General features: G+C 40.9%; 1 protein-coding gene and 1 non-coding gene across 4 annotated transcripts in view; both read right to left on the bottom strand.

The window, feature by feature from the left end:
• TTC17 (tetratricopeptide repeat domain 17) overlaps positions 1-7,689 on the bottom strand; it is a 118,042-nt gene extending 110,353 nt beyond the window's left edge. For 2 of the 3 annotated variants that reach the window (XM_045557848.1, XM_045557849.1), the window contains exon 1: positions 7,459-7,689. In XM_045557848.1, coding sequence (XP_045413804.1) covers positions 7,459-7,617 — 159 coding nt within the window. In that variant the 5' untranslated portion in view covers positions 7,618-7,689. Of the gene's footprint in view, positions 1-3,741; positions 3,752-7,458 lie in introns of those variants that run through there. The other variant, XM_045557850.1, reaches the window with a different exon arrangement.
• Positions 7,690-10,057: 2,368 nt separating this feature from the next.
• Positions 10,058-10,164, bottom strand: LOC123643061. The gene has a single exon (XR_006736636.1). It is a non-coding gene; the product is annotated as a U6 spliceosomal RNA (small nuclear RNA).
• Positions 10,165-12,952: the final 2,788 nt, after the last annotated feature.

Here is a 12,952-nt window from a genome sequence, read left to right as displayed (position 1 = left end):
AGATATCCTGGACTAGGGTTACAGAAGCAGAGGTGGAAAGACATGGCGGGATTCAGGATACATTTTGGTAAAGCTGACAGGTTATTGCTAGGTTGGGTATGAGATATAAGAGAAAGAAGGATAAAGAAGACACCAAAATTTTGTAGGGTGGAACATTAAGGGTTTAGGACATGACGTAGTTGTGATGTCTACCAGACGGCTAAATGGAGATGTCCAGCAGGCAGTTGGATATATGAGTCTGGAGTTCAGAGAGAAGTCAGGACTGCAGAGAAGATTTAGGAGTCTTCAGAATGTAGATGGCATTTTGTGTCACGAGACTGCATAAAATCACCTGGTGAGCACATGTACAGAGGGAAGAAAAGAGGCACACCAATATTTAAGACTCAAAAGGAAGAGAGGAATTCAGCAGAAGAGAATGAGAAGTCATGGCCAGGGATTTAGAAGAACAACCAGCTGTGTGTGTCCTGGAAGCCACACAAGAAAATAGTTCAATAAGGTATGAGGATAAATGCTGGGCTGCAAGAAATTAAGATTACTGAGAACTGAGCGCTGAATTTGGCAATATGGAAGACTTTAGGTTTCTTGACAAGAGTTGTAGGAATCAAGGATGGATTGGAGTGGGTTTAAAAGAGAACAGGAGAGAGAGGAGACTCCACGAGCACAAACAACTCTTTCAAGGTGTCTGGCTATAAGAGACCCACACACACAGAGGAATTCCCCTTGTGTTTGCTTTTGCCAAAAGGAGTATAGCTGAGATGCAGGTACTGCTTACATCCTGCTCCCTACATTCTGGAGTGCAAAGCTGTTCTAATCTTTGACCTGACCTGCTAGCAAGCTCTCTTATTCCTCATATCACGGTGCCTCTGTTTACTTCCACCAGTGTTGTTTCTGAATTGCAACAACTGCTGAACCCCACAGCTGATTCTAATCCCTCCTCAACAGTGCAGCTGCCATTCCTCATCTACCTCTCCTCTGCTGTTTCTTCTGCTTATTTACCATTTGTTTTCCTTGTCTCTTCTCCATACTTTTTGATGCCTAGACAATAAAGCTGACCTTTTAGATATGACATTAGTGACAAAGAAGATAATTTCCCTCGTATTAGCACAACATGACCCCAGTAAATAGGCAGGAGTGATCGCTGAAATTATGTACCTATTGTACACCTTTTCTGAGGGCCTAAGGGCTGATTCACTGATGGGTTACTCAGAGCTTTAAAGATCTGAAAGTCTGAGGCTTCTTTTAGGCTAGTCTTCAGATGATTATCACAATAGTGAATACTATAAGGCTTCATTCAGACAATGGTAAATTTCCAAAAGGCAGAAACCACTTTTCAAACTTGTTTATGTCATCCAATCAACAGATATGTATTGTAGCCTATGTGCTTTGGCAGTGTGAGAGATGTTGGAGTTGCAGAGATGAATACAAACACTCCTTTCATGGAGCATGTCTAGTAGGGCATTTATATAAGTAAACAGACACAACATACTATGATAAATGCTTTCATAAACGAATTCAGGATGCTATGGAAGCACATAGAAAGAACAGTTTATTCCAATTTGGGCATCGTAGTATCTTCACCGAGAAAGTGATGTTTAAATTATGAAGAGTATGAGTCAGCCAGATTGGGGTGTTGGAGGGAAGAACAACATGTGCAAAGGCCCAGAAATGAGAACATAGCATATTTAGGGATGCTCAAAAAAGCTAAGTATGGCTAAATGTGTGTGTGTGTGTGTGTGTGTGTGTGTGTGTGTGTGTGTGTTATTCTGGGGAGAATGTGAAGCACTCAAGGATGACCAGAAATAAGGCTAGAGAAAAGGAAGGGACAAGTCAAAAGACATGTTAGAGAATTTGAACCACATCCTGGGATATGCACCAAACTGTTAAAGGTAATTTTCCCTGCAGAGAGAGAGTGGAGAGAGGTGGAGGAACTGCGCTTTATTACTTTAAATACTCCCATGCTGGACATTTATTTTTACAATGCCATGCATTATTTTTGAAATTCAAATTTTCTAATTAAACCAAACAAAGGAGTTGAGCAGTTAAGAAGCTGTGGCAATGATTACGTGGTCTGAATTAGAGTAACAATAGTGGCTATGGAAAGAAGATATAATTAGAAAGTAAAATTAAAAGATCTTAGTAAGGAGTAAGGGAGAAACAGGAACTAAAGAAAACAACTAGATTTCTAATGTGAGCAATTGGGTGGATGGTGAATAGTACTGTCTTTCATTACATTAGGGAAAATAGGGCATGCCACTGGTTTAGGGATAAAAATGAGCTTCAGTTTGGTCACATTAAGTGTGAAGTACCTACGGGACATTCACATGGAATTAAAAGTTAATAGAGAGGTCTTGAATCTACAACTCTGGAGGAAAAACTCTGAGTTGTAGAAAGGAATGTGGATATTCTCAGCATGTATATGGTAACTTAAGTCCTGAGAAAAGATGAGGTTGCCCAAGTGTATGTAAAGAGTAAAACGAGAAGGCTGGAACAGAAGTTGGAGGACTAGCAATACCTAAAATTGAATTTCTGGCTGGGCTCATATCTGTGTCCCAGCAACTCAGGAGGCTGAGGCAGGAGGATCACTTGAGCCCAGGAGTTTGAGGTTGCTGTGAGCTATGACGATGCCATTGCACTCTAGACCAGGCTACAGAGTGAGACCCTGTCTCTATCAATCAATCAGTCACTGAATTTCTTAAAATGTGTGGATTACCTGCATGATAATCTCCCAAGGAGTTTAACAAAAATACAGATCCCTTCTCTCTACCACAAACTTGCTGAATCAGACACTCTGAGTGGCCTAGGAACCTGCATTTTAAGCAAGCATCCCAGATTATTTTCGGGCAAATTAAAGTTTGAGAACCACTGATCTAGAGGATGAGTGGATGAATAAGAGCAGAGGAAAAAAAGGTTAAGGAGCTGAGCTCTGCTTGCCTCCAAAGAATCTCATGTCATGGTAGCCAATAGAAAAGAGCATATCCATCAAAGCATAGTGGTTTGGCAAAAAGTAAATAGTCAAATATTTGTTCAATAAGTAACTGGGAAAATTATTTAGAGTTTAATTTATCTCTGCCTATTTCCAAATTCCTCTTACGACTCTATAATATAAAGTGAATACTTGGGTAATTTATAAGAAAAATAATAGTGGGCAATAGCTAAAAAAATGGATTGAATAAGAATCACTTTGATGCCAAGGTCTAAGACAAATTGCAGAAGTTAAGCAGGTGCCTAGCAAGTTAGTGAATAACCACCATGACCTCTCAGGTCTAAGTAAATCTCTTCAGGGGGTTTCCATGTGTATAAACATAGAAACGCTGCTCTGTAGCAAAAAAGATGGTTTACTTTTTGAAAAGCACAAAAATAAAGATGTTAGCTTCTCAGTGCCATCTGTATGCTCTCCCCCAGATTAACCAAATTACTTAACATCAGACTAAATTAAACCACTCCTTCACTAATAAGCTATTAAAGACCAATAGAGAGAGATTTAGCCTGTTTGTCCAACTGAAACGGATAGCTTTTCCTGGGTCATAGTTGCTGAAATAGTCACTTATCAAACAGTCCTTTGCCAAGGTTACCAGGCTTAAAGCATCAGCTTTGTCAGAAATCTCCAAAGAAAAATGAGAATTTCATTTGATGTGATCAGGTAAAAGGATCTATACTCCAAAGACACTTGCCTGACTGGAGACAAAATGATTAACTAATTGCCAAATGAATTCACACTTATTTGGGACCCCACCCACTTACCCACTCACCCCAAGCTGAAATGATCACAAAATATTCTGCAGAAGGCAAACTGGAAAAGAAAAGACATTTACTTCATTATTTCTATTTTTGCTTTTGTTTCTTTCTAGTCTTTCATTTGTAGGTGCTATGAGGAAAAAAATGTACTTCACATTTACTGAATACAAAGTATTCACTAGCATGCTACCGTAGACTAACACATTTTTACTTATTTACTACCACTAAGTGTCACTCATCAGTTGTGTGACTTTGGATGACTTTCTCTCTTATGAGTTGTACTATATAATCTTTAAGAATTTTTTCCATATCTAAAATTTTATGGTTCTAGGATTGGAGGAGAAACAGTGGCCAAGAAAGTAATATTATAATGTATGAGAGAGTTGATAAAGATGATACTCTTTATTTACTTAAACTTTTAGACCTCCACTTATGAAGAAAGAGAATACCCAGAGGCAATGAACCCAGTGCTAGAAGTACAACGTCTTGATTCAATAAGCCTACTACTAACAAACTGGCAATGTTTTAAGAGTTCATCTGTTAGCTGGTAACTTAGAACATGGAGCATAAATTTTTCCACAGAAATGATGTGGTGTATAGTGATTAGTCTTGTAGGCTAATTCACAAAGGTTTATTTAACCTGTGATGCAAGTGAATTGCTAGACACTTTTGATAAAAATAGAAAACAGATGTTACCACACTAGAGATTAAGCAAAAAGAACATCAAAATGAGAGAACAAAAAAAATCTGGCCAATGCGGTGTCTCACACCTATAATCCAGCACTTTGGGAGACCAAGGCAGGAGGACTGCTTGAGGCCAGGAGTTTGAGATCACTCTGGCTAACATAGTGAAACCTCCATCTCTACAAAACATTAAAACAAAAAATTAGCCAGTAATAGTGGCACACACCTGTAGTCTTAGCTACTCGGGAGGCTCAGCCCAGGAGTTGGAGATTATAGTGAACAATGATCATACCACTGAACTCCAGCCTGGGTGACAGAGTAAGATCCTGGCTAAAAGAGAAAAAAAAAATTTATCTTGAAGCCTATTCTTCACAAAGTTAACCAAAAGACCTGTCGGCCTGATTATATTTATAGATCCTCACAGTAACTAGATTATGATAGCTTAGTCAAGTCCACAGACTTCAAGTGAAGGACCCTTGTTTAAATAAAGGAGATGGTCTTACTAGTTTTCAGGTACAGGGCACAGACACTAGGGTATCAAAAGTATGCCAAAGCCCAAAACTGGGAGAAAAGCACAAAGTTGGAGACAAAAAGGAAGGAAGGGCCTTTTCTTAGCCTTTCCCTGGTGGCAGTAGAAAAGGAACTTAGTGACTGGAATGTTTTCTTCACATCCGAGCTCCAGGATTCCCTGGACCACACTCAGGAATTCAGTAGTAGCTCAGTAAACACACAGCCTAAAAAGTGGGGAAGGTACACTTCCTAGCTGAGGCAGGGACTGTGGAAAGAAAGAATTCACACATGCCTGTAGTCCCAGCTACTCAGAGCCTGAAGCTGAGGCAGAAAGAATATGAGGCTGCAGTACATGTGAATTGCCACGGCACTCTAGCCTGGGCAACACAGCAAGACCCCATCTCTTAAGAAAATTCATGGAACTGCCATGCCAAGTACTAGACACCTGCTGCTTTCAGTAGCAGCCCCAGCTTTTGACTGTGAAGAGGCTGCCTGAAGGAATGTATGCTCCTTGTTCTGACTAAAGCCCCATTTCAACCCACCTAAGAATGTAGGGTTTCTAATACATATGCATGTTCACAAGCTTGCAATATGTAACTGGTGGGTGCCCATCTTTGCTAAACCTTTAAAAATAAAAATCAAATGAATTTTTCACGGCTGCCTGAACTTAACACAGTAAATGTCATGTATAGCAAAAGTGTTGGAAAATTCAATGAAAAGGTCATATACTTAATGCAGTAGTAACTTGGCAGTGATCCAGAAGATTCTTCAGATTTCCCCCCTTCTCTGAGGCAAATTACCAGTAATCTCTACCTTTCCCTACTAAAATGTATGTATCCAATGTACAATAAGAAGCAATTTGCTAAAGAGTGAAAATCAAATCAGACTCTACTTTCCCACTGCAATGTTAATCACAGAAATAAAACATTTCTACCAGCTTTACTTTTTAGATGAGCTACTTTCTCAGCTGAGTGGCAGGATACCAAAATGGGAAGAAGTCAATGTCATAGAGTATAAATAGCTGTGTCCAAAAACAATATTGCAGAATAACCAATAATAGAAAGGCTCCCCAAATTGCAGCAGGAGTGACTTAATTCCATGTCTCCCTTCATGAGGGCCTCAGAGAAAACCACTATCAGGAATCAAAAGAAAGGTGGAAGCAACCAGGACTCACATAAGATTGCCAATCTTATGTTTAAAAGATGGACTCACAGTGTTTTCTAGGGTTTCTGAAACACACACACACCTATATTTTAAGTCTCAGCCGGTACAGCCATGAAAAAGAAACTTCCTAGTGTAAGTCAGACAAAAAATTGTTACCCAACAAGAAGACCGATGTTCTTTTCTCAAATATACTGGAAACCACTCATGAACACCAAGACTGATTTTTAAATTATATTTGTTTAACTCTCTCATTATACTTGAGATAAAATTCGCCATCACAAAGCAAATCTAAATCTAAACCTCATCTTAAACAAAAGTAAACCTTTCAATGTGTTCCTATCACCATTCATTACACATAATCCAAAGTACCAGTAATTCCCCACAACACAGGTTAAAACGTTTGAGATCAGTGGGCAAAATTGCATAGGGCACACACTTCACTTTCTAAATGTTTGCTGGACATTTCAAGGTTGTTCTCAATCATTTGAAGTTATTAAGTTCACCAAGATTTTGTAGCAGAACACGCAGACGTACTACTTAGGCACCAGCAGCATTTACAAAATGCAGACAATGATAAAGTTATATAAGAAAAAGCAGTCTCTCCTCTGAAGAATTAGTTTAGGCACACAAGAATCCAGGAAATCGCTTATCTTCTATGCGGGGCTGGGTCACAGGAGCTAGGTAAAGAAACAGTGCAAAGTACACTGGGAGACAGGGCAGTCACAGCTGAAAAGATACAGGCAACGCCACCAACGGCACTTCAAGCCTTCCTTCACAAGGGGACTGTGTGTGTGCATGCTGTCTCTAACGAGCCCCTGCTGACCTGGGTAACGGTACGAGCTGAAACCACCACAGCCAGAAACGAATTTCACTATGTGCCTGAGGAGACCTGGGGGGAAGCAGCATTAAATGGTCCACTGACTAGGGGTGCAGAAGCTGTCACCGCCCTGGGACTCGCACACACCCCAGCGCCGCCACCTGCTTTTTACTTCCTCCCAGAGGGCTGGTGATGCGTGGCCCCGAGAGACACCAGAGGCAAGGATAATGAATCTGTGATTTCTAAATCTCGAGCACAAGGAAAGGTGCCCAGGGCCTGTCCCCTCACAGCCGCGCGACTCTTCCCCACGCAGCGCGCGGCCCGAGGGCTGGAAGGCTAAGAACTTCCAGGTGGCCGAGCGAGGGCCAGGAGACAAGTGGGGAGGGGGCGGTACCGTGTCCGAGTGCAGGGACCCCACGCCGTGCCGGCACCGTGGGAAGGCAGGCTGGGGGCGGAGCCGCGCGGAGCCACACAGCCAGGGGCCGGCCCGGGGAATCCCCCCCGGGGCGAGGGAGGGCACGGGGCAAAAAGGACGTCCAGGCCGCTACCTGCTGCTGGATCTTGCCGTCCTCCGTGACGACCCAGTGCGTGGTGGCGAAGGCCCCTCGTGCCGCCACACTCAGCAAGGCGGAAAGGCTGAAGAGCCAGCCTGGGCTGGAGCAAGGCGGCAGCTCGCACCGGCCGCGGACCCCTACTGCCGCCGCCATCTTGCCCCCCCCTGGCCCGGCCACTCACACCGGAAGCGGAAGCGATTCCCCGCCGCCCGCCATCTTGGGGAGGTCGGCGCTGGAAGGGGAGGAGCCGCGAGGGCGATGCTCGCTGACGACCGGCTTCCTCGGCCTCGGTTTGGGCGGCCAGGAAGCGCGGCCTCAGGCGGCTCGCCCAGCCTGGCTTCGGGGACGGAGACAGCTTTCTGGTGGTTGTTTTCCTGTGGCGGTACGATCTCAGAGCGTGGGAGCAGGAGGGAGATTAAATCAGTGGCCTAGGTGGAGTTTAAGCCTAAGTGAGAGGATTCTGTGTGGTGTTTTTTTAAAAAGATAAATCCTTTTTTTTTTTTTTTTTTTTTTACCAAATTTTTACTCCTGGTGATGTAGAATAGTTGGGAAACCAAGGTGTGCTTTCGAGCACCTAAAGAAGAGGTGTTATTTTCATTCTTAAAGTCTCGCAGTGATGGAAGCTTCAGAATGGAGACGGTGGTTAGTCAAGGGCAGCGCTGTCCAGTGGCATTATAATGCGAGCCACATGTGGAATTGAAAAAACAGTGTGAAATAACTCTAGAAAAACATATTATTTAACCCATTATATACAAAATATCAATTCAATATGCATCTATACAGATCATTGAGATATTTTACTTTTTTTTTTTTTAAACTAAGCCTTGGAAATCGGTATGCACTTTACACTTGCAGCTCGTCTAAATTCGGGCTAGCCATATTTCAGGGGCTTAATAGCCTCCTGTGGCTAGTGGTTACCTACTGGGCAGCACAGGTCCAGGCTAGAGGTCTAGGTCTGGAGACCAAACGTATTAGCATCACCTGGAGCTTCTGAGACATGCACGTTCGCAGCTCTTCTCCCGCTCCCCCGAGCCAGCTGAATCTGTGTTTTAACCAGCGCCCCAGGGACTGGTATGCATATTAAAAGTTTGAGGCCCCCTTCCTTCTAGTGAACCAATAGGCAGGCAAGCGACTGACTAGCTTGCCTTCTAGCTTCTTCCTAGTTAGGTCATTTTAGGTATTTCAGGGCTGTCTTTCTAGCTTTGTGTGCCATTTAAAGTTCATTATGCTTTTGGTTTTCTCTTTGGGAAAGGAGGATGAGAATATTGCCTGACTAATTTCCCTACACAGGTGTGTTGCAGGAAAACAAAAATTATTGCAAAGTGTTTAAACATGATGCTATAGGGACAATGACCACAGCATTGGTTTTCTTATTCCTTATGAGAGCAGCTTTTCTTAAAATACTGAAGCAGTAAACATTCATTTCATTAAAGATATATGGCTTACCTGCTTTTTGCTTGGTACTATAATAGACTCTGGGTACAGAAATCTGACCACTGAGCAGTGTGCAATATAGTGGGATGTCAGCAAGTTAACAATTAAAATATAGGATAATGGGAATGTATAAGGGCATATGTAGAGAAGAGAGCGAGCAACCAACCAGGTAAAAAAAGGATTGGATCAAAGGTGCTTGTTCAGGGAAAATAAGCAATAGGTGTGAAAAAATGAAGTCAGTGGGAGGTTGTAAGGGTTCTTGTATGTCATACTAAGGAGTTTAAACGTAGACAATAGGAAGTTTTCTAAAGTTTTAAAACAGAGAATTGGCAAATGATGGAGTCCCTTTGTTCTCAGTATCATATTTTTAAATGTAGAGGTCAACTTTCTTGCTTGTGTATAAAGTAGACATCATCATTTCTTGAGTGCTTAATACATTCTAGATCCTGAACATGCAGAGTTCCAATTAATCTTCACAACTTACAAGGCTTCAGCCAGTTAAGTAACTTGGCCCAGATCATATTGCTAATAAATAGTAGAGCTCCTGTTTGGACTCAGATCTACCTGACTCTAGCCTGAGAATGAATGAACAATAATGAAGAATTTGAGAGAAGCCCCAACATCATATATTTTGCTATCAGCAATTTCTTTGACACCCACAAGTTAACCTGTAAAAGGACAGAATTATAGCTTCTGTATAGCTCCTCTGTTTTTCCTAGGTAATAAGCCTTGTCTTTGGGACCCTGTATTAGTTTTGTGCTACTGTGTAAAAAATTGCCGCAAATTTGGCGGCTTAATGCAATATCTCATAGTTTCCTTGTGGCTGGGTTCTCTGCTCAGAGTCTCACATCAAGGCTACAATCTCATGTGAGGCTCTTGGGGGTCCTCTTCCAAGCTCATTCTTTGAGTTCTTGGCAGAATTTGGATTTTTGCCATGGTAGAAGTGCTGGCTGCTGACTGTGGCCATTAACACTGACGCCACCCACTATTTTCTGCCATGTGGCCCTCTCAACATAGCACTTATTCCTTCAAGGCAAGCAAGAGATTATCTGTCAACTTCTGTTTGCCTCCTCTGAATTCTGTTTTTAGCACTAATGTGACTATTAATACCATGCTACTTTGTGATATTACTTTATAAATTTTGGACAGCTGAACTTTTTTTTTTATGGAATGCTTCACGAATTTGCATGTCATTCTTGCACAGGGGCCATGTTAATCTTCTCTGTATTGTTCCAATTTTAGTATATGTGCTGCCGATGCAAGCACTGGACAGCTATACTCTTGAGTAACTCTTGGAAATGTTCTTAGATCTAGTCTGGTGAGACAGAACACTCACACAATAAGTCAGGCAAAGCAAATGTATTACTCAAAGAGTCAGCAAGGATAAACAGAAACCTAGGATCCATAGTAAGCTGGATCCCAAGGCTCAGGAAAGCTTCCCAGGGCAGATGGAGTCTTGTCTGCACATGCCCTACATTGCACAACAGCTAAGGGACCCCCGAAACACTCTGCTCTGGGTTTTATAACCTAGGAATGGGTGGGATCACTTAGTATAAGCATTGCAGAACACCCTGTTTTAGAAGGAAGGAGAACACAACCCAGGTCAGGTTGTTCTAGACATTTCCTGCTTATCTCAGTATGTTCTGCTTGAGAATTACAAACAAGAGAGGGAAGAGCTGGGCGGCCAAGGCCATCCAGGAACCTGTCCTCGTGCAATTTTTTGTTTAATTACCTAGACTGTTAGCAGCTGAGGGCAGGAAACATTTCCTATACTAATATATTTTTATCTTCCATGGAGATTTCATACTTAAATATTGGTTGACTGAGTTTTTTAGTTCCCCAAAAGATAGCTTTCCCATTTTATGTGAATAAAGCAATTAAAAATCCTAACCTAAATAACACTGTTGCAACTTATTTTCTACATCTAGATAGTTCACTTGTCACCCGTCTTTTATTGTATGGTTCCAAGATCTGATTTTTTTTCCATTATAATTATACTTTTCCCCTTAGATAATACCTACAGAAATACAAGAGTTGGCAAAATTGCTGATATCTCAAATTGTGATTCAATTCTTAGTTGAACAAATGATAGACAAGCCCATATCTGCATGTAATTTGGTCTTTCAACATAAAGTATCTTAGCAAATAGGTCTTTTAATTTATTTACTATCATTATAAATTAAATTACAGAATTCTTGAAGGTAGGAATTGGACATTGATAGAATGATCTTTCTGGATTCACTTTCTCCCTTTGGCCACCTTACCTGAAATTGCAAAGGATTTCTATACTTCTTATTCCTTACAGAAAATACTTAAGGTATAAATATGCCGTAAGGAGGTAACACTCTGGTTTAAATTCAGTAAATTGATTATCTTTTGCTTCATAGTAAAACCAATGTAAATCTTAGATGCTTAACTTTTAAGCCTTAAAAACATGATTTATTATTTTTCATAGTTTGTTGGTTGGACTCGGCTGGGTGGTTCTGCTCTTCCTGGTGTTGGCTGGGGTCACTCATAAGGCTGTATGTATTCAGCTAGGAACTTGGATGGGGCTGAAATGTCCCCAAATGGCTCCACTACATGTCTGGTGCTTTAGCTTAAGTGGATGAAATGGCTAGGCCTTTCTTTCTCAGGTGGGGTAGTTACATAGGCTTCTTACAGGGTGGCTCAGGTGCTGAAAGAATGAAAGTAGAAACTGTCAATCAGGCTCCTTGAGGGTAAGGCTTAGAAGTGGGAAAGCATCATTTCTGCATTCTCCTGATCAAAGAAAGCAACAGGGCTAACCCAGATTCAAGGGGGAATGGAAACAAACTCATCTTTATTGGAGAAACAGCACGTTTAAGCAAGAATGGAAGGAATTATGGGCAGCCTACTACATTTAGTTAAATCCTTAAGAGCAATTTTGAATGGGGGTGGGGAGAGGGCTGCTTATGGCAGGAAGGGTTGTACATGTGCATCTCCCCAACATCTATATGCAAAGTGAAGAGGATTTCCTAAGGAGAGGTAGAGGGTACCTAAATAAAGTAATTTAATTTAGAAATGGTTTGCCAAATAGATCAGGCAGTCTGAAGCATGAGGACTACTATGGATGAGACCAAGGATTCTAACTCACAATGACACCAGAGCTGCTCTAAGGAGAGTATGACAGTCATTCTCAAAAGAATTTTCCTGATTCAGACTTCCCAGCCATTAATTTATCCAAATGCTGTCAGCTGTTTATACATTTGGGGGACAGTTTCTATGGAAAATTGTATTGTGACTATTCTCTAAATATTATTATCAAAAAGTCATACCTGCCCCTACCCCTAACTTTTTCTCTCATAAAGACCCATTTCAATATCCTGATTTTATGATTAAAATCAAGTTCATTCTATTTAAACCTTTCATGAATGTGTATTTTTCTTATCCATCACTTTATAGTGTGCTAAATTTTAGTTTTTCCTAACAGGAATACCATTCCCTTATCTTTTATTTGCCCCTCTGTTCCTTTTTTACTTATATATTTTTTGAGCAATACAAACTGGTACTGTATGTAGTATTGTATTCTATGTAGGCTTTGTCTCAGATCTTATTTCTAATATCAACTCTTTATGATGACCAGAGTTTTACTGGATTTTGTTTATGGTTTTAGGGAATAAACTTACAACTTCTAGGAATAAAGCTACAATTTCTTAGGTTTTTTTTTTTTTCATTATTATTGGTACATTTTGTGTTAGTTTAAGCTTTAGTTTCCATCACTCAATTATTAGAATGAAATTTCACCTGCTGTTTTCTACCCACCACATAGCTTGAGAGGAAAGCCTTTTCAGGATGAGTAAAATACAGTCTGATCTGAAGGATGATCAGCCAGAGAAATATATAGGATCAGGGAACAATGATTTCCAGAAGAAAAATACTCCAATATTTATTCTTAACGCCTTTATCTGGTTTTGGTATCAAGATTGTATTATCCTGATAAAATGATGCCAGGAACATTCTCTTGTTTTATTCTCTGGAAGTGTTTGTATAAGATTAGATTTATCTGTTCTATTTATGATTATTAAAACTTATTTAA

The sequence above is a fragment of the Lemur catta genome, chromosome 7 (assembly GCF_020740605.2).
Source record: "Lemur catta isolate mLemCat1 chromosome 7, mLemCat1.pri, whole genome shotgun sequence".
NCBI classification, from domain to species: Eukaryota; Metazoa; Chordata; class Mammalia; order Primates; family Lemuridae; genus Lemur; species Lemur catta.
This window is presented reverse-complemented; position numbering and strand designations above follow the sequence as displayed.